The 19,006-nt window shown below is 31.6% G+C and overlaps 2 protein-coding genes and 1 long non-coding RNA gene across 4 annotated transcripts; 2 read left to right on the top strand and 1 right to left on the bottom strand.

Annotated features, from left to right (window-relative positions):
* Positions 1 to 14: 14 nt before the first annotated feature.
* On the top strand, positions 15 to 1,096 carry LOC122716696 (A-kinase anchor protein 14-like). Its single transcript, XM_043940025.1, has 2 exons — positions 15 to 892; positions 961 to 1,096. The coding sequence occupies exons 1-2, from the start codon at positions 722 to 724 to the stop codon at positions 1,078 to 1,080; spliced, it is 291 nt and encodes a 96-aa protein (XP_043795960.1). The 5' UTR covers positions 15 to 721; the 3' UTR covers positions 1,081 to 1,096.
* A 4,399-nt stretch (positions 1,097 to 5,495) lies between these two features.
* On the bottom strand, positions 5,496 to 11,047 carry LOC122716552. Of its 2 annotated transcripts, XR_006347053.1 has the most exons (6): positions 10,906 to 11,047; positions 10,154 to 10,536; positions 9,897 to 10,083; positions 8,899 to 9,187; positions 6,269 to 7,043; positions 5,496 to 6,003 (listed from the first exon to the last, which is right to left on the bottom strand). It is a non-coding gene; the product is annotated as an uncharacterized LOC122716552 (long non-coding RNA). The 2 variants fall into 2 exon arrangements; XR_006347052.1 differs by having other exon boundaries at positions 8,899 to 10,083.
* Positions 11,048 to 12,724: 1,677 nt separating this feature from the next.
* On the top strand, positions 12,725 to 17,953 carry LOC122716540 (zinc finger protein 182). The gene is made up of 3 exons (XM_043939715.1): positions 12,725 to 13,363; positions 14,687 to 15,520; positions 15,698 to 17,953. The coding sequence occupies exons 1-3, from the start codon at positions 13,291 to 13,293 to the stop codon at positions 16,375 to 16,377; spliced, it is 1,587 nt and encodes a 528-aa protein (XP_043795650.1). The 5' UTR covers positions 12,725 to 13,290; the 3' UTR covers positions 16,378 to 17,953.
* The last annotated feature ends 1,053 nt before the right edge of the window (positions 17,954 to 19,006 follow it).

Genomic DNA, 19,006 nt, shown 5'->3' with positions numbered 1-19,006 from the left:
AACTATGTATACAACTATAACATATACATATACATATACATACATATATATATATATATATATATATATATATATATATACACATATATATATGTATATATATCGCGATGTAATTGTCATAGGAATTAGAAAAATATGCACGAGCGGAAGCACGAAATCGTCGATTTTGTTGTTTCTTTTTTTAACACGAACGCAATGACGTATGTAAGTTCGGTGAAATAAATTTTTGAAAACTCGAATTTTTGACAAATATTTTTTTCTACGATTTTAAAATCCTGAAAATATGCTTGTATGTAAAGAATCATCACATTTCAATATTCGAGTTAAATATGTTGATCATGAATATCAAAGTTATCGTACTACAACGGATTTTATTAAAAGATTCATTAATCAAGCAATTTTGAATACATTCTCAATAATCGATAATTTGGTTTGTAAAAAACTATTTTCATTTAATTTTATAATATAATATAAATTTTTCGAAACAGGGTGATCTCACTTTTGACGATAATGTAAGTTTTCGAAAATTAGGCTATTTTGGTAATGAATGGGCTACATGTGGTAGTTTCAACTCACGAAATGGATTAGAATCCATAACAAGTGAAATGAAATCGTGGAATGCCTTATCAGTCAGAATTTATTTATTATTAAACATTTTTAGTCATAATAAATCTTTTTTGAATATTTTTACATAATATTCTTATAGGCTTTAAAGGATTGGATGTTTCATATAAATTTTATTGGTCTTCAGTATAAACAAAGAGTTGAAATTTTCACATATCAAGTTATTTGGAGTGTACCTACTCCTGAATTTCCCGAACCAATGGTCACAGTCAGTGTATATTTTTATGTAGCAATAAGTTACATTTATCCACCTCATTATCCTGCCGATGTGAGTTAGTTTTATTATCTATAGAATAATAAAATAAATTTATATAACATATTTATTTTTTTTTTTAGATTACATATGTTTTTGAAGGACATCAATTTAAGCATTCATTAAATATGATTTTTAGACCTAAATGGCTTTATGATATTTTAGATATGAAAACAATAATATTCAAGACTATTGATTTTTAATAACTTTTAATTTAACTAGTAATTTTTTAATATAAATTATTTTTTTATTACATGACATATGTATAATATTATATGATTTAATGCTATAACATATTTTATATTAAATCTTAATTGATTTCAGTGAGTAAAATACGTTGTGCAATTATAGTTTAATTATGTTTAAAACATTTAGCAAGAGTAAATAATAACGAATTTAAGAGGCATATGCAAAGTGTCGTAAAAGTAAGCGTATCATATTCGTCTAAAAGGAGCACATGCCTTGTGTACTCTGGTTGAATGGCAGACGCATATAAGTTTACTCCAATTGGTTAAGCAGTAAGAGCAGGTGACAACTAACAAAGGAAAATACAACTATGGCAACTATTGTTTTCAGCGTGACTTAAACGCTTACAATTACCAACCGGCATAAATTATATAAAATATAATATTTTTAAAATATGAACTCATTTCTCATTCATTAATCATATTTATTTACAATTCTTAGTTAGATTTTTTTTATAGATTAATTTTTTTATATAATATATTTAGTAAAAAAAGTAATTTCGAAGTCTCCCGCGGAGTACATGCCGCGCACTTGTCGCTTCGAAAGAATCTATTTAAATTTTCATCGAGCACATCGAGGAGGTGTAATCCGTGCGTTGGTCTTTCGAACGATTTCTCTGTGTTTTTTACACACTATTCGGTTTTGGTGATACTACGACAAATAGAAGACAATTTCAAAACCTGAGAGGGATTTTACCGAGTGCTCATGCACATGGTGGTCGAATGACACTGGGAGGTCTGAGTTTCTCGGCAGGAGCCTGGAATATCGACAACCACGTGTCGAGCATATCTGTCTCGATTCACGTGTCATGTAATTTTTTAATTTTACTAATTAGATAATAATATTTATCTTATATATCTTATAAAAATATATTTATACTTGATAATTATACTTTTATAATATATTTCATCGATGTCTAAAAATTACTTATATATGATACATATTTATATTAAATATTAATTAATATTTATATTTAATATTATATACATTAATAAGAAAAATATGAATTATTTGTAATTAGTTTCAATACATTAAAAGTTATATTTTTCTTATTGTAATCATTATATTATTGATCATTATCTTTTGACTTAGCAGGTTGCAGGTCAAAAAAGATTGACTTCCAAAATACAAGTGGAAACGAGCCAATCAAGTGCAGTTTTAATAATCGTCTTACCAATATATTTACATTTTCATTATCTTTGTTGTTAATATTACAAAAAATTAAAATCTAATTTAATAAAATAAGAAATAATAAATATTTCTAGTCAAACATTTAATTAAAAAAAAAATGAACATAAAAATATATATATTTTGATAAACAATCAATATATGGGTCAGAAATCAAATGGCAATACTGGGACCAACCACTATTTATACGGAAAGACTTTTTTGTCCGGGCTATGTCCTAAACATCACATCCGCCGAGGTGCTTCCTCGGCGGACCATGTTTTACCGCGATCGTGGCTAACTGATGAAGGAAACGTAACAGGAAAGACAGAGAAAGAACACGAAAGGAACCACCGCCTCACTTTCAGCAGCTTCAAACATCCGCTGCACCAGCCGCCGCCAGATCTCGTTTACCTCTCCTCCATTTCCCCTTTAACTCCTTCTCAAAGAGACACACATTCTTTCCTTTTCCTTCTCCGTTTCTCTGATCTTTTCTCTCTGCCTTTTGATTCAAAAAAATTGATTGCTTTTAAATTGAAGATATCGATTAAAAAAATATCTTTGAGAAATTAAATGCGATAAAAAAATCCATAATAATAATTTTATAAAAAAATCTAATTTAAAAATTTGTTTCAACAATGTTCTAAGAAATTGAATATTTCGTATCTAATTTCAATTGAGAAATAAAAGTAATTTTAAATTCATTCATATCAAGCAATATGTCTAATATATTGAGTGAGTTCAAACACAGCACACATCTGGAGTGAACGGAGTGGACAAATCGACCTCCTTCGAAGAGAGGAGAAACAAGAAGGGGGATGTCCGTCGCGCGTGAACGGTGAGACACGTACCCACGTGCAAGGCTACGTCTTGAATCACCAGCTGCCGATTCGCCGACGACTCCAGGAACCCTGAAGACGTACTAAAATTAGCGACCAGCACCCCCGCCTAGCCCTTACATGGCCACGTCACGGGCACACGCGCCGCACTTTCAGAGGAAAAAAAAAAGATGAAGGAAACAATAATAATCACGGTCCAAACGGCACGAGCCGATCGTGCGCGAAATATCACAGCTGGTGCACTCAAATGACCAATCATTCGTACGGGTAAGATTGACGATAAACGTGTCACCCGTAAGTCACAGTTAATCGATATAAAACTGTGACACAGGTAGTTTGATTTTCATTTGGTTACAAATTATAATGACAGGTAACATTACTTTTCGTTATTGGAATCTGCTTTCATTGGCTCCAGACCAATAAATTCATACGCTTTATATATATAGTTATTTAGAAAAGAGGAAATAAACTTGTTGCTTTCATTGCTTTGTAATATTTCTTTGCAATAATATCCAATTTTTTTTTATCATGGAAACAGGAAGTATTTTGGATTAATGAACCACATGGCTTCTCTGTGCATGAATGAATAGTATACCCATAATGAACTTATGCTACTTGTGATAAGAGAACCACTCAAGTTGATGTTCTTGATGAAAATGTATTACAAGTATTGTATCCATGTATAAACGGTTAGCTTCATTTTCTTAAATATTTGCAGCTTTTAATCTCTCATATTTAATAACAGAAAATCGATAAACATTTTGACATCCTTCTGCATTAATGGAGGAATGTAGAAGCGAAAGTTTCCAGATATCCGGAAGCGATCAAGTAGATTTTTAGTTTAGAGTAACGAACTATCTTGCATTCCTTTCCTTCGATCGATTTTCCGTCGAATAAGAATCCGTGGAATCTGTTTCTATCGCGTACACTTCAAGTTCATTGTCCTCGATATCAGTTAGGGTATAGAATCTCGAAACGATCCTTTTGGTTTTGTCGTGGTACTGGAGCTCCGTTCCAAGTACATCTGCGCCAAGCGGATGCAGCCTGCATTTTATGGCCGCCCAATGCAACCGATTCTCATTCGTGCACCCGTACTCACACCCTCCACCACTTTCAGCACGCGGTACAACGACTTCTATAATTAGATTTCCTTCCCTTTAGCTTAGACACCTTCGAATATAATCTCCATTTGCCCCGCGAATCATAGTTTACCACCTGGTTAGAAACGCCGTCGAAAGTTTTGCAATTAACATGATCAATTTCTTCTTTTGATAGCAAAGAATCTTCAAAAATCTAATCAAATTATTGATAGAAACTAATCTAAAAAACCTAATAGATTTAAAAAAAATCTAAAACATATTCGCTAAAGATAATAGTCATTTAATTCATATATCATCTTTTGTATTTGAATACGTCGGTATTCTAATACCGATCTAGTACCGTTCAATGTACTGATATTAACGGTACACACGCAGCAGTCGTTACAGGTTTCATGCCAGCTATTTCGAACAGGTTGCGCTTGGATCTATTTTTCGATCATTGGCATCGACTGGATCCACGGATCCACACTTCTGATGACAGGTAGTTAGAAAAATAATCGAAACGACGACGATTAAATTGAATCGCGATCTATAAATGCTGTGTCACGTGCCAAGATGTGGCATCTTCGTAATTATAAATGGTTAATCATTGGTGATCGGCCAGAAGTTTGCAAAATAATCAAAGTTTCAATTTTATGAATTCAAGCTGATTTAAAATATTATTAAGTATATATAATTCATCTTTTTCTATTATAATTATTTAACATCATTATTTTCTATTATTTTTTTTTATTTTGTTATATAAAAATATTTATCATTTTTATCAATTAATTTTTGTCTCTTGTTTCTTTACACTATATCATTTTTCCTTTTTATTACAAATTATTGTATGTTTACAAACAAAAGCTATCACTAACATTTTACTAGCATTACGAAGTGTCTTATATAAAGGTGTCATTAAACGTTCTTGGCACAGCTTTCTCATTTTCCTCGTTGGCAAATTCCATTCGATCATCATATGATAACGATAAATGATCATTTTTATACAGAAGCCAATTTCATTCTCATATAAATTTGTAACATATTTTTTAATTACAAAAAAGATTTCTCAATGAGAAATTTTGAAATTAATATCCCTAAGTTCAAAGAAGGAATTTAGTTGTGTAACATATGTAATGGTACTTCTTTCCAAACATTGCCAAGTTCGTAATCGTCATCGAAATGGTTCATATAAGCGATTGTTAAAACATCATGAATGAATTTTCCTATATATATATATATATATATATATATATGTAACAATAAAAAATATAATATTCAAAATATAATATTTATGTTTATGCTTTTAGATTGGGTAAAAAGATTATAACATGATAACAACGATACTATATCGTTTATAAAAACATTATAGTAAGATGAAAAAAATAGATTAAAAATTTTAGTATTACAAACTTTATAGATTGAACGTTGTAATAGCTTGGCAACCTAATACAATCCGTCCCTGATCTGCATGCAAATACGAGCTATACTTAGAGATGTCCGATTTCCCTCGTTACGACGACAGATTGCATTTTCGTCTTCATCGACCTTAATTATTTTTTCGGAATTGACATATAATAATTTTTAAACAAATTAGTATAGCTTGATTAAATTTCCTTAAATGATCTTTATTATTTCATTAAAGCAAAGCTCTTTCAGTAAGCGCTTTCTAATGTTACCCGTAGTAGACATTCATCGCTATCAAACTACTTAAAGATAAGGTTGCAGTCAAGATAAAGTCGTTGTACGAGCATTCATGTACAACCTTCTTGTGCCTGGATTCTTCAATGGGCCTCTAAAAAAGGAAATCTGAATGAGTATCCATGTATATATGTAGTGTACAAACGCGAATGATTATTTAAAACATTTTTTTACGATATTAAAAATAAATGAGTTGATTTTTAAAATTATGCATTTTACCTAAATTTATACGTGTGTGTTTTAATGAATTCACAAATGATTAATTCACAAAGATTATATCTGTGTTAAAAAAAACATCAAGTAAAATATTATATATTTTACGTATCGATGTAAATATCAAGAATATATATTATAATTACCTCATGATTATATTTATGATTATCTTATATATCAGAAACAATTAACATTTCTTGACTAATTTCTAAATTATGCTATCTTAAATCATGTGGCAGACCACCAGTCTTTCATCCCACGCGCACGTAAACTCAAGATGATCACGTATAAGAGATGAATACATGTGCGGGCAAAGGGAAGCTGCTGTGGAAAAAGAAGCGTAGAAAAAGGGTAAGATGGGAAGAAAAGAGACGGAAGAAGGGCGCGTGTCGGTCGCGTGCCCGTTGCCGCTGGTGACTCGGTGTCTGCGACCCTCCTGTCCTTTAACCCCTCCTACAGCTTTTCCATGAACGAATATGTGGATAATCACTAGGCTTTTAAAAATATCAACATATCAATAATCTTATTACAATATGAATACAGGTTAACACAGGTACATATTCTTTCTTACTTTTTTCATCTTTCTTCTTTCTATAACATATTTATCAAGCTAATATATCAATTTTTTCTTCAAAAAATATGATGTATAATTATTTATTAATTTTTATTAAGTAATTTATTATTTTATTATACCGATTTAAAAAACAGGGTTTCACGAAATTCCATGAATCCACCAGTGTACTGTTTAATACTACGATCTCAGCTCCCTCATCGTCTAGTCCACTTCCTCTTCTTCCGTCCCCTTAATTTTTTTCATCTCCTCTTTAAAGATGTCTGGACGATGGCAATAGAAGAAAGGGAATCAACTAGGGAGGATCACGTGTGGCACGTGGTCTGTACGCGAGCCAATGGAAGAACCTACTGCAACAGGAGATGTATCCATCAGAAAACAGACACTCAGTCGAACAATAATCAAACAGTACTTATACCACGTTAACATCCCTCATACTTCTGTATTCTGACACTTCCGATCTTCTGATATCGGAGACGGAAGTCATCAACATTCTCTAGATTTCAAATGAGCAATAATCTTCATAGTCATTAAGCATATTTCTGTCACATTGAGAAATTATTACAATTTTCTATGAATATCATTAATGTTCATGAACTCTTCAATTTTAATTAAAAATAATCGTTCGCAAGATAGATAACTTTTTTAAAAAATTCGTATCTTAATTACTTCTTTGACTTAAAATTTATTTTAACTTATAGATTTATTTTCAATTTTCTTAATTTTAAAAAAAAATCATAAGATATGTAAGAATATCTATATATTTTATTTTCAAGTAAAATTTAAAGTGCCAAATTATGAAAAAAAATATTGAAAAATGTTGAACTCTAGTTTTAAAGATCTCATATATGAAAATCAGCTGACTGCTTGATAAATTCCTATATGCTTACCGGTTACAACAATTTAAATGCAGCATGTACGTCATTATGAATCGTCGGTTTTTTTCTGTTGTAAAAAAAAAAAAAGAATCACGTGAATATAAATCCAGCAACAAGAGGTTTCAAGAAAAAGAATATTCCGATCGTTCTCGCTCTTACGCGTTCGTCTCTCTTGTCTCGATCAAGATCGCAGACGGTCCGGCTGAGTGTAGAATTTCGTCGTGAAATTTGTGAATGAGCCCTCGTGACTCGCACATTTTGAATGAAAACCGACGGGCCGGTTTTTACGAAAGCAGCACTATACTGGCACAGGATGCGGGTGCAAACGAAGGGGGTGTACGTTCATTTTTATCCATTTTAATTCTTTTTTCTCGCCGTAGGAAAAGATAAGAGCGGGGAGGTGGAAGGAAGAAAGAATACAGCCAGCTGATCGCCTTTGAAAAGGTTTTGCAAAATGCGAGCACGTGCTCGTGTGCGTAACCCTTTTTTAGATTTGCATGCTTGTTTGCCACCTGCGAACCGGTTAGTTCTACAATTTGATCGACATGCAATTAATCTCCGAATTACAACACTTACTTATTCTTATAGAAATTTTACTAAATTTCTTGATAATTAATTATTAAATTACTATTTAATTTCTTCTATGTATTTATAATAATAATATGCAAAATAATATATATTTCAAAGAATTTTTATAATAGCAATTTAATGATTTTTATTAATGAAATTTATAACAAGATAAAAAAGTTTAAAAAAAAAAATCTTGAATAAAAGTATCTTCTTATTAATATTAACAGAAAAACAAGTGGTAGAGAATATGATGAATCGCAAAAAAATACGATATACAAAAAGGGAACAAATGGGAGGGACAAGAAGGGTAAAACAGGCGGCTGTTCGCTGTCTCCGGAAGGAACTGTCTCCCTTTATACCCAAAGACATTCCTCCAAACATGAACCAACGTGCTTCGTATGACGGTGTTCTCCCTTCGTAGAAGCACTTCCACTGACATCCCCACTCTCTGTTAACCTCTTGCACCCGAAACTAAATTAAGGGTCGTTCCGGTCGATATTTTTTAATCTCCTAATACTTTTTTCTTTTCTTTTTTTTCTTTTTTTTTCTGTATTTTACTGTGCCTAGTGAATCACTTATATTTTTTGAATGTTTGTGACAAATTAATAATTAATAAATGTGACAAATTAATAATTTAATATATTATACATAAATACTATCTCTGGAATATAAAAAATTTATGTAAAAAAGAAGTAAATTATTAAGTAAATTATATAAAAAAAAAAGTAAAAAAATATATATTTATAATGACACGTACTGTAAATAGAAAATTGTCATCTAAAACCTGGTGTCATTGCACCCTAGGTTCTAGAGGACGGCTAGAAGATGAAAGTTGGAAATACGTAGACGACTGAAAATCTCTTCTGGCTCGTTGCCAAGATCTTCGAATCTTGTCATCTTCTTCATCCATGTCTTCCATTCTCCAGCACGCACTTCTTCTTTTCGTAGCTTTGCTGGAGGCAATCACTTAAATAGTTCTACTATTCTATCTTTTTTTATACTTTCTATCTTTCTTTTTCTTATCGTTTTTTTTTTGTTACTATTTCCTACAAAAATATAATATATTCATTTATTATTTGAAGAAAATTCTTCTTCAAGAAAATTAAAAGAGATTGTGATTAATACAAACTTAAAATGCGCCCTCTAGAACCCAAAAGAGAGAAGTTAATTATAAAGAATGGAAAATATCAAAAATACCGAAAAGAGAAAAACAATGAACAAATGAAGGTGATTATGCAAAAGAAGAATAGATAAAAAAGAAATAGATTTCAAGAATAAGTAAAAGGATTCGAAATTCTAATAGTGATCCTATGTTTCTTTTATTATGATCGTCTAATTTCGGTGAGTGTTAGCGAAAGTGCGTCATCCTTTACGAATTTGCGAATCGTGAATTTAGAATTCCAATCTGTACATTCTACCTTGTCCCGCGAGTGACCATGGAATAGAAGAGAGGTGGTTTACCCGAAGAACACGACAGCTGCATCGAGCCACCGGCCTGAAAATAGCACGGCAACCCCATACCGAGGCCGAAGAGCGAAGTCGAAGCCCTCTCCCTACGTCGGTATATACCTCGGCTAAAAAGCCACCCACCTACGAGCCTTTTAAATAGCAATCGCGTGCTTTTCCCTTTTTTTCCCACCAGAAAACTTCTCGCTAAACGACATGATCGTGGAAAGAGGGAATGTACCGATCCTGATTTATAAGAGGTACCAGGCGTTTCCGGATAATTTTCGGAACGATATCCGATACACTCACCGAAACATTTACTTTTTTTTCTTTTTTTTTTTTAGAATGATCCTATGAAATAGGATTACGTTTAATGACTCTGTCTTCCTTATCGAGTAAAAAAATCTCTCCTCGAATTTCTGAGCAAAAAAGAAAGATCTTCCTCTTCTTCGGCAAGAGAACTTAGATAACCATTGAGGAGTTATTGAAGAAGAAACTGAAAAAATTATTGAAACGTTAGATTATTTATGATTAAAGTTTCATTTTTGCAAAAAATGGCAACGCACGTGGTCTCGCCATCCATCCAGTTTCTCTGTTTTCTTCGGTTTACACGTACTTCCTCCTCCGCACCTGGAGCTTCTCCAAGTACGCCGAAAATACGCGTTTTACGCGACACGTTCCATCGAAACTGCGTTCAGGCACCTGTAGGATGCGTCCCATCTATCCGTCGGTTTATTAATGTAGAAACCACGAAGTAAATTACTCTTTACGCGTATCTGATGACACATAGAAGCCTCGGATACTGACAATCCATCGCTGAGAAAAGGTTGGCAAGTTTCATAGTTGCGTCAATCGAGATGCTCGACACTCGTGACTTTATTTTTAGGTCCAACGTCGATAGTACCGCGATTGCAATAGCGTTCCCGAGACACCTGTTCTTCGAATCATTCTGAAAACAATCAACATTTCAATCAATTTCAGATTGTTGAAAAAATCAAGGGAATAAAAAAATATAACAAAATAATATATACATATATATTTATATTTATATATAATTTAATGTGTGTATATATTTGTTAATGTTCATTAATTCTTTCTCAAATAAGAAATATTAAACTATAATATACTTAAATCGAAATCCCGTTATCCCGTTACTGCAGAAGATTTACGAGCATCGATAAAGGGAGCTTAACACTCGGCATCGTATTTTCGTGAGGAACATAAGAGAGGCATCGTGAAACATCGATGCGGGACGAAAGAAGGTGGCAAGCAAATAAAAAAAACGGCGTCGAATCTCGCAGTTTCATTGGTGGCTTACAGGATAGAAGCAGGTTGGTGCGCTGGGTGGTTCTTCTGGAGCGACGCCAGGCGTCCGCCGAATTTAGCACCGCGACGCTGACTAACTCGCGTGGCATTCATTCAATCGCCGACCAAAAAGTCCGTTGCTTGCATAGTCTCTCACTGCATAGTCTCTGTTTGCACGAACGACATCGCTCTCCCTGTACTTGCTCGGAAAACCTCGCTTTTCATTTTTCTCCTCCCCTTTAAATATCCTGGAAATCGAATTAAAAATCCATTTCGATATCTATAAAGATACAACGTTTCATTCTTCATCGTAGTTCATTGTATTCAATTATACCAATAGCAAAGAAGATAATAAAACTCTTTTGAGAAATATTGTTTGTCGGTGATATTATTAAACAATCGTGGGGATGTTATAATCGATAATATGTGACTAAAATAAATATGTCATTTTATTAATAACGACTTGGTATTAATAAAATACTACAGAAGATCGTAAATATATGATACGTCTCATAGAAATATAATGTTTATTTTTAATGGGATTCCATAGGAAAAAATATGTAATAACTTTCTATCTAAGGAAAATTAATTTAAAAATTTTAATTTGTCCTTATATTTTTTTTATCATTTCATAAAAAAAATTCATTTTTTTTTTTTTTAAATATATTTATCGTTCCTATAATTTCCATGATTTTGCTTCTTAAAATGTGTCTGTGACATCAAATTCGAGGAAATTTCACTCATCTCTAAAGCAAAAAGACGCGTGTCTCGATGAATCGCGTCTAGCATTTTTGCGCTTTTTCCGTTTCCCCATCTATGAGATGGTTAAAAGATGCCGCACTAAATGACACACGTTCTTTTCCCTTCCCTTTCTTTCTTTCTCGGTCCAGTGGCGGTTAATGAACATCGGACGCGTGCCGTAGATCCCACAAAATCTGTCTACCAACAGTGGCTTCACATTAAAAATAGAATGCTTATCCTTTCATTTGCCAACTGGTAAATATCGTGTCGATAATCTGCTTTCTTTCTTCCATTTCCTTCGTTTTCTGCAGAGTAATGTAATCTCAAAATATTTAACACCGATATTTCTAATGTCGTTGCAATTTTATACAACGATTTTGAACATGATTCAAGATAAAGAAAATTTATAAATAAACAGAAATGATGTTACCTTCGTGTTGCTAATTGAATTTGAATTTAAATCTTTTCCATGACATATTAATTTAATGGATTCTAAATGCTCTAATGCACTTTAAACGTTTACACCTGTTCATATCTATCCAAAAGCAATGTCATAAAATTCCAAAGTAATAGAACAAATAAAAAGATGTGAATATATTTGATTCTGATTACGGTTTTTTCGTTATTATGTCAGATCTTCATTGATCGTATGTTATTACTCGCAGTTACAAATTAGTTACAAATTATATCGATATTTCTTATGAATAAAAAAATACGTCCTTCGATCTATTTTTTTTCCATTATTTCAATTTATGTCCAAAAAATAAATAAATTTTCATAACCCTTTCTTACAAACGTTCCATAATTCAGTTGAAAAAAATTCAAAGTAATTTTCCAGCTAAAAAATATTCAACAAATTTTTATACTTATGAATCCATTTCTAAAAGAATTCAGAATATAAGAAAAAAATATAAGAATATATTATAAGTATTTAATATGTAACGAAATTAAGAAATTGAAATTATAAAAAGTCGTTCACTAAGATAAATAAAAAATAATCATAATAATCGTATAGTTTAAAATATCAAAAAATTAAAAGAAAAAAATAATGATAATATTAATCAATTAATCTCAACGTAACTAGCCTTTAACATTCAATCCTGAATACGTTTACTCGTGTATGTTTACGAGCGTGTACATTATACCCCGTCCACGCTCGAAAAAGCGACACGGATGTGCATACGGTGGTCGCACACTTCGCCACCACTCAAACAGAAGCAGCGATCGACACACGAGCCAGTCAGGCACCCTTCTGAGCGCGTGCAACGCGGTGCGCAGCAGCTGAAGAAGAAGAAGAAGACGTTGACAAAGAGACGGTGGAGGGCGAGGGAGGCTGCGCTGCTATATGTAGCCCCGAATCTTAGCCGGAGCAACTATTACGCCCGAAATTCTCGAGGCGGACGCACCCCCTTGCTTGTCGAGCAACAGGTACAGGGTACGTGAGAAATTTTATTAAAGTCGCGTGACATCTTCTTTAATCGGTTCAACGTTTCATCCACGGTATTTTTTTTCAACTTTAAAAGAATAATCCCTTAGTGATCGTGTGTGACAGTGAAGTTAGATCAAACAGATTTAAGATATGTTTTGTGTGATTCGAAGAGACTATTAGAGAGAAGAAGAAGAAGACGACATACGTACACGCGATAACAGGAAGAAAATGCCGAGAGCGTTTCTAATCACTCATCGACGATACAATGGAGTCGAAGAGGAGTTCGATGGATCCGGAAGAGGTACACTCTTGCTTTCGTAATTGTCACTTTGAATATTCTTCATTTATCTCATACCAGAAATTTTCTCTTTTTCTTTTTTTCCATCTTTTATATTGTAACTGCGTTTTAAAAATAACTACGACGGTATTCATTGCGTTCTCTTCTAGGATGAAAATTCTATTGATGAAAAAATAATTGTTCATTAATTATCGATCAATTTCACGTATAGTTTTAACATTATGACGAAAAGAAAATTGGTTGAAAGTTCAAAGGTTAACGTGAAAGTTCCTTTAATGGCAATGTTAACTGCCCGGAAACATAAATGCGGATACTCGAATCGATGTAAGTAAAATTTCCGCGCCGCTTACGTCGATCTCGTCAATCAAAGTTGCTGATCTCAGGCCAAGAGAGTATGCTGGTCGTTGCTTCGTGATTAAGGTGGTACATGGAGTAGATTTAAGAATAGGAGATACTAGATGCGTCACGAAACTCACGACGCATACCGTCGCGATGCCGTCAACCCCTCTAAAACTTTCATACAAACGCACATATACGAGTATAGATACATAGAAATACGCAGAAAATACGAGGATTAAAGAGAAAGAAAGATAACTAAGAGGATGGTAAGAGAGAAAGATACCTACTCTATTTCTGTTCTCCTCAAAAACAGAACAGACTCGCGAAGATGTTTCATATTTCACGAAACGCCTTGATATACAAGTCAATCACGAATCTCTTTGTTCGATCTTTGATTCGATTTATGACGTAAATACATAATATAAAAATTATTGCAAAAACAATTGCAAATATCATAAATCCTTTGATCGAAATTTTTTTATATGTTTCTGTTAATGCTCATTTATAGAACAAAACCACTTGTTCTAGGTTTTACATTTCTGTTCTTCACCTGTTCTGAAAAGCAAAAAAAAAAAAAATTATAAATTTGAACAAATTTTATTTTCTGAAAACATAATTTGAAAAATACAGAAAAAAGTTATCAAACTTTTTTTTTTTTATTGTGAAATAATGATGTAGAAATAAAACTAATTATAAAGTAGTCAAATACAACGAAATCGAACTATCAATTGAAAGTTCTTTTAGTTTGATCACGAGATTTCCGTTGGAGTTTCGCCAAAACGCATTCAAACTGTAGAAACCTACGCTAACGATGATAAATGATTCCACGTGTCGCATTTTGATCTTCAATTCTATTATGGAACGCAATAATAGCTCTAATATTTCACATTGTTTATATATATTACAAATTATAATTTTGAATAGAAATATTTAAGGAATATCTTACATACAACTGATCATGAATCTAATTTTCTCAATTTCTAATAGATTTCAGTCCTGAAAGAGGTGTAAGATTGGCCGATTATAGCGGAAATCATCCAACTTCTGACGGTGCGAGTGAATGCGGTAGCGAAACATCATCAGAGTGTCCCGAAGAATTGTATAATCTTACAAAATTGGCAGAAGTGAGCTTAGCCGCGGCTGCTGGTACTCTGATTCATCCGAGTAACGTGATTTATCAACAACAATCAACTTCGCCTAGGTGTGCTCAATTTTCGGACAAATGCGGAAGAATGATAACGCCACGGACAAAACAGCAGGAATCGCAATTTCAAGAACATCCAGGGATCATTGAAGATGAACAATCACTTGGTGAAAGAACAAGACTATTTTTTGAGAGGATCGAATGCGAACGTGAAATTTTACAGAATCGTTCGGAGAAAAACACAGTTCTAGGTATTCACGTACCATCTCGTTCTCATCACTTGCAAGAAGAACGTCGCAGTATCGAAGTTTCCGAGAATTCACTCGATAAAATTGAATTGGAATCAAATCAATCGCCATCCTCGACGATTTTCCAAAATCGAAGGACAACCTCAACCTCAACAGAAACGTCGAAATCCGAAGACAATGAAGATCACGAATGTCCTGACTGCGGAAAAAAATATTCGACATCCTCCAATTTGGCCAGACATCGACAAACGCATAGATCTCTTGGAGATAAGAAAGCTAGAAGATGTCCACATTGCGATAAAGTTTATGTTAGTATGCCTGCATTTAGTATGCACGTCAGAACACATAATCAGGGATGTAAATGTAATTATTGCGGCAAATGTTTCTCGAGACCATGGCTCCTACAGGGACACATACGTACTCATACAGGTGAGAATTTATAATAAAATTCATGCTATTATATTTAAAGCATAATATAATAATAAAATAAAATAAATTATATATATATAAAATTACTTAAATATATATATTTCGAATTTTATTAAATGTAATTATCTTATCTTTGTCGCTAAATATAATTCTAATGATTTTTTTTTTGTATACTAGGTGAGAAACCATTTAAATGTACAATCTGTAATAAAGCATTTGCCGACAAGTCAAATTTACGTGCTCATATACAAACGCACTCGAACACTAAGCCACATGTATGCAGTCGTTGCGGTAAAGCATTTGCTCTGAAATCATATCTATATAAACATGAAGAATCATCGTGTATGAGGGCCCATCATCGATCATCCACGGATAAAATCGATGGAAATGACCAAAAAATAGCATCATCATCACCAAAATCTTGTGCACCATTACCATCTTCTTTGAGCAGATTACAAACAACATCGTGTGTTACGGCATCTCCTACAAGCGTTATTGTTCCTCGCCTAGGTCTCAATCGTGATCAAAGAAATTCATCTTCGGCATTTTCTGCGATTATTAGGCACACTAGAGTTCCCGATGCATCTACATCACCTCCACCATCGAAACGTTCTTATAGAGAGAAAACTCCAAGTGAAGAACGCGAAAGAAAAATATCTGATAATGTAACGAAGAATCCAGAATGTGTATCAAGAATGGTCATTAGAACATCCGTCATATCTCCTAATCCGGAACATCTCAGTCGCTTTAACAATGATAGCCAAACTTCTTCCAATAATTACGATTTTTCCGATCCTACGAGGTCTTCCGCATTTTCCCAACCAACGACAATGACACTTAACTTAGCTATTGCATAGATTAGAAAAAATATCGAAGAATAGAAATATCTTCGTTCAAAACAATAGAACAAAAATTATGGCAAGTATTTTTATAAAATAATGGCAATATTATCGTATACAGATACAGATACACCAAAGATTATTTTATACTTACGGATCAGTAAATTATTGAGATCGAATATAATTTCATAAATATGAAAGAATTACCATCCAAAAATGAATAATTAAATTGTTGCTTCGTAGAAACATAAAGACGTAATTACTTAATAACAACTAGTGTCATTCCTATCAATATTGAGATAAGTTTGTTAAGTTTTAACAAGAAACGTTTAAAATTTTATTATATTTACTTGATGGAATCTTTCTGCAATGAGTATCCATTTTTTATAGTTGAATGTAGAATCAATTTTTGAAAAAAAATTTGACATAACAATTACTATAGATAGAAATCACGAATGTTATTCCATGCACCTTCCTAATTAGGGACCATATAGCACATAGTCATATTAATGATAAAATTGTGAGAGAAAATTACCAATTCCTAGTGTTGTGCCTTAAATAGTTGTACGTAGTTACAGTTTTTTAAAGACATATCATGCGTTGCATTAGGAAAAAAAAATAATTTATTGATTTAACGTGAATTGCAGTGCCTATATGCATACTACTTACCTTAGTATTAATCGTATCAAGTTTTCCAAGCTCTTCCAGGCAGCTATAAATTCCTTCAGGCTTGAAACTAACATATACTAAAGTGTAGATTACCAACAAATAGGATTATAAACATTCACATAATCGTGAAATAATGTAAAAAAATATAACTATTTTTTTTGATTAGTTCATATAAGAAGAAATTTTTAAACTTCTGTAATTTTACAGTACTCTGTATAAAATTTCTGTTACGCGTTTATACTAAACTATATATTGTATACTATAATAGTTAAATTTAAATTTAAAAAAACCATTAAAATTTAAATGAAAAAAGTACTGAATAGCAATTAAGATGTTGTAAAAAACAGCAAATAATGTGGATAAATGTAATTTCAAAAATCACATTTTGCTGCAAATGTATATTTAAGAAAATAGTTTTATAATGTAATACATTAATTGCGTTTTTAAATACGAACGCGTATCGTCTGTGATTCGAACTTTCGTAAACGAAACTAATGGCCATATGCAGCCTAGTAGCGCCTTGATGGTATTATATAATAATTAATAATTTTTTTTTGTTTTTGATCTGTTATCGATAATCGATAATGATCTGAGTGTAAACTAGTCCAACCCGTTTTGCTATTCTAAGTGCAACTATTGAACTTTTTTGTAATATATATTCATGAAATAATTCATACATATTTTCCATTAATCATTTTCTAATTTTTCATAATTATAACTCCATGTTCATATTAAATTTTATTTCTAACTTAAAATAAAAACTTACAAAATGACGGTTGCACAAATAATTGAATGGCAGCGGTTATATGATGTAATAATATAGTTCATCCATTTTTCACAGTAAATTCATACATTAAAACATGTGTTTTATAACCTGAAATAAAAAGCATACACAAGTATGCATATCCTAGTCATTGATATCAAATATAGAACATTATATTATATACATCCCAAAATGTAATATTAGATTGTATAGTTCTTTAAAATCATACGTTGTAAATAGCATTCCCTACGTTATACATTAGTATTTAGAATATATTTAAAATATAACAAATGATCTAATAGTTAGTATAGTTATAATGTATTATTGTTTTCTGTATGTCACGAACTATTTGTACATTGGAGTGCCTAAGTAAACATTTTATCAATTTTTTTATAAATTGTGCAAATATTATCTATTAAAATGAAAAAAAAATAGAACTTTTATATTGGTAGATTATCCGATTAATATTCGTTTCACTAATACATTTTCCAAAACTTTTTTTTCACAAATAACTAAATATTGCAATTGTGCTTGAGCATAATAAATTTGACACAAATAGAATAAAAATTCAGAAATCAGCGCCATCTGTAGAATGTACATGAAATATATTAAAAAAAGACAAAAAATAATAAAAAAAGAATAGAATAAAAATAGATTAAGAATCTTCAACATTATCTCTTAAATATTAAAGATATTTTTTTAAAAAATCATCTTTTTAAAACCAACCAAGAGATGATGTTAATTCTCAATTCTTAATTTGTTTTATTCTATGCTTTTTGACTAAATGTTTTTTGGTACTCAAGAGATGGTGCTGATAGTCAATTCTTATCTTATTTCTATCCTTTTTCCTATTATTTTCTGTTTTTTTTTATGCGTTTCATGGCATTCTTCTTTGTGGCATTAATTTTCGAATTTTAATCGAATTTAATCTTTCTTTCTCTTATTATTTGCTTTCTTTTTATATAACAAACGGAATACAGATTGTGAATTAAACATACTTTCATCATTTCAAAATTATAAATATATATTATATTATATTATAAATATATAATATGTCAATCTTCAATGATAAATATTATATTTCTTAGTTTTACAATGTATTTTTTTCTAAAATTTATTATTTATAATAATATTTATAAATAATAATTTATAACGATAATTAATAATAATGTAGATATTCTATATTAAAATAATATAGTTTTAATATAGTTTATT

This window comes from Apis laboriosa, unplaced genomic scaffold, assembly GCF_014066325.1.
Source record: "Apis laboriosa isolate Shangri-la unplaced genomic scaffold, ASM1406632v1 scaffold47_cov149, whole genome shotgun sequence".
NCBI lineage: Eukaryota > Metazoa > Arthropoda > Insecta > Hymenoptera > Apidae > Apis > Apis laboriosa.
This window is presented reverse-complemented; position numbering and strand designations above follow the sequence as displayed.

Excerpts from the sequence above, each read along its gene's own strand:
- LOC122716540 (XM_043939715.1), top strand. The coding sequence starts at position 13,291 with ATGCCGAGAGCGTTTCTAATCACTCATCGACGATACAATGGAGTCGAA. Across the intron at positions 13,364-14,686 it reads GTTCGATGGATCCGGAAGAG|ATTTCAGTCCTGAAAGAGGT; the intron begins GTACACTCTTGC and ends AATTTCTAATAG. Across the intron at positions 15,521-15,697 it reads ACACATACGTACTCATACAG|GTGAGAAACCATTTAAATGT; the intron begins GTGAGAATTTAT and ends TTTGTATACTAG.
- LOC122716696 (XM_043940025.1), top strand. The coding sequence starts at position 722 with ATGTTTCATATAAATTTTATTGGTCTTCAGTATAAACAAAGAGTTGAA. Across the intron at positions 893-960 it reads CACCTCATTATCCTGCCGAT|ATTACATATGTTTTTGAAGG; the intron begins GTGAGTTAGTTT and ends TTTTTTTTTTAG.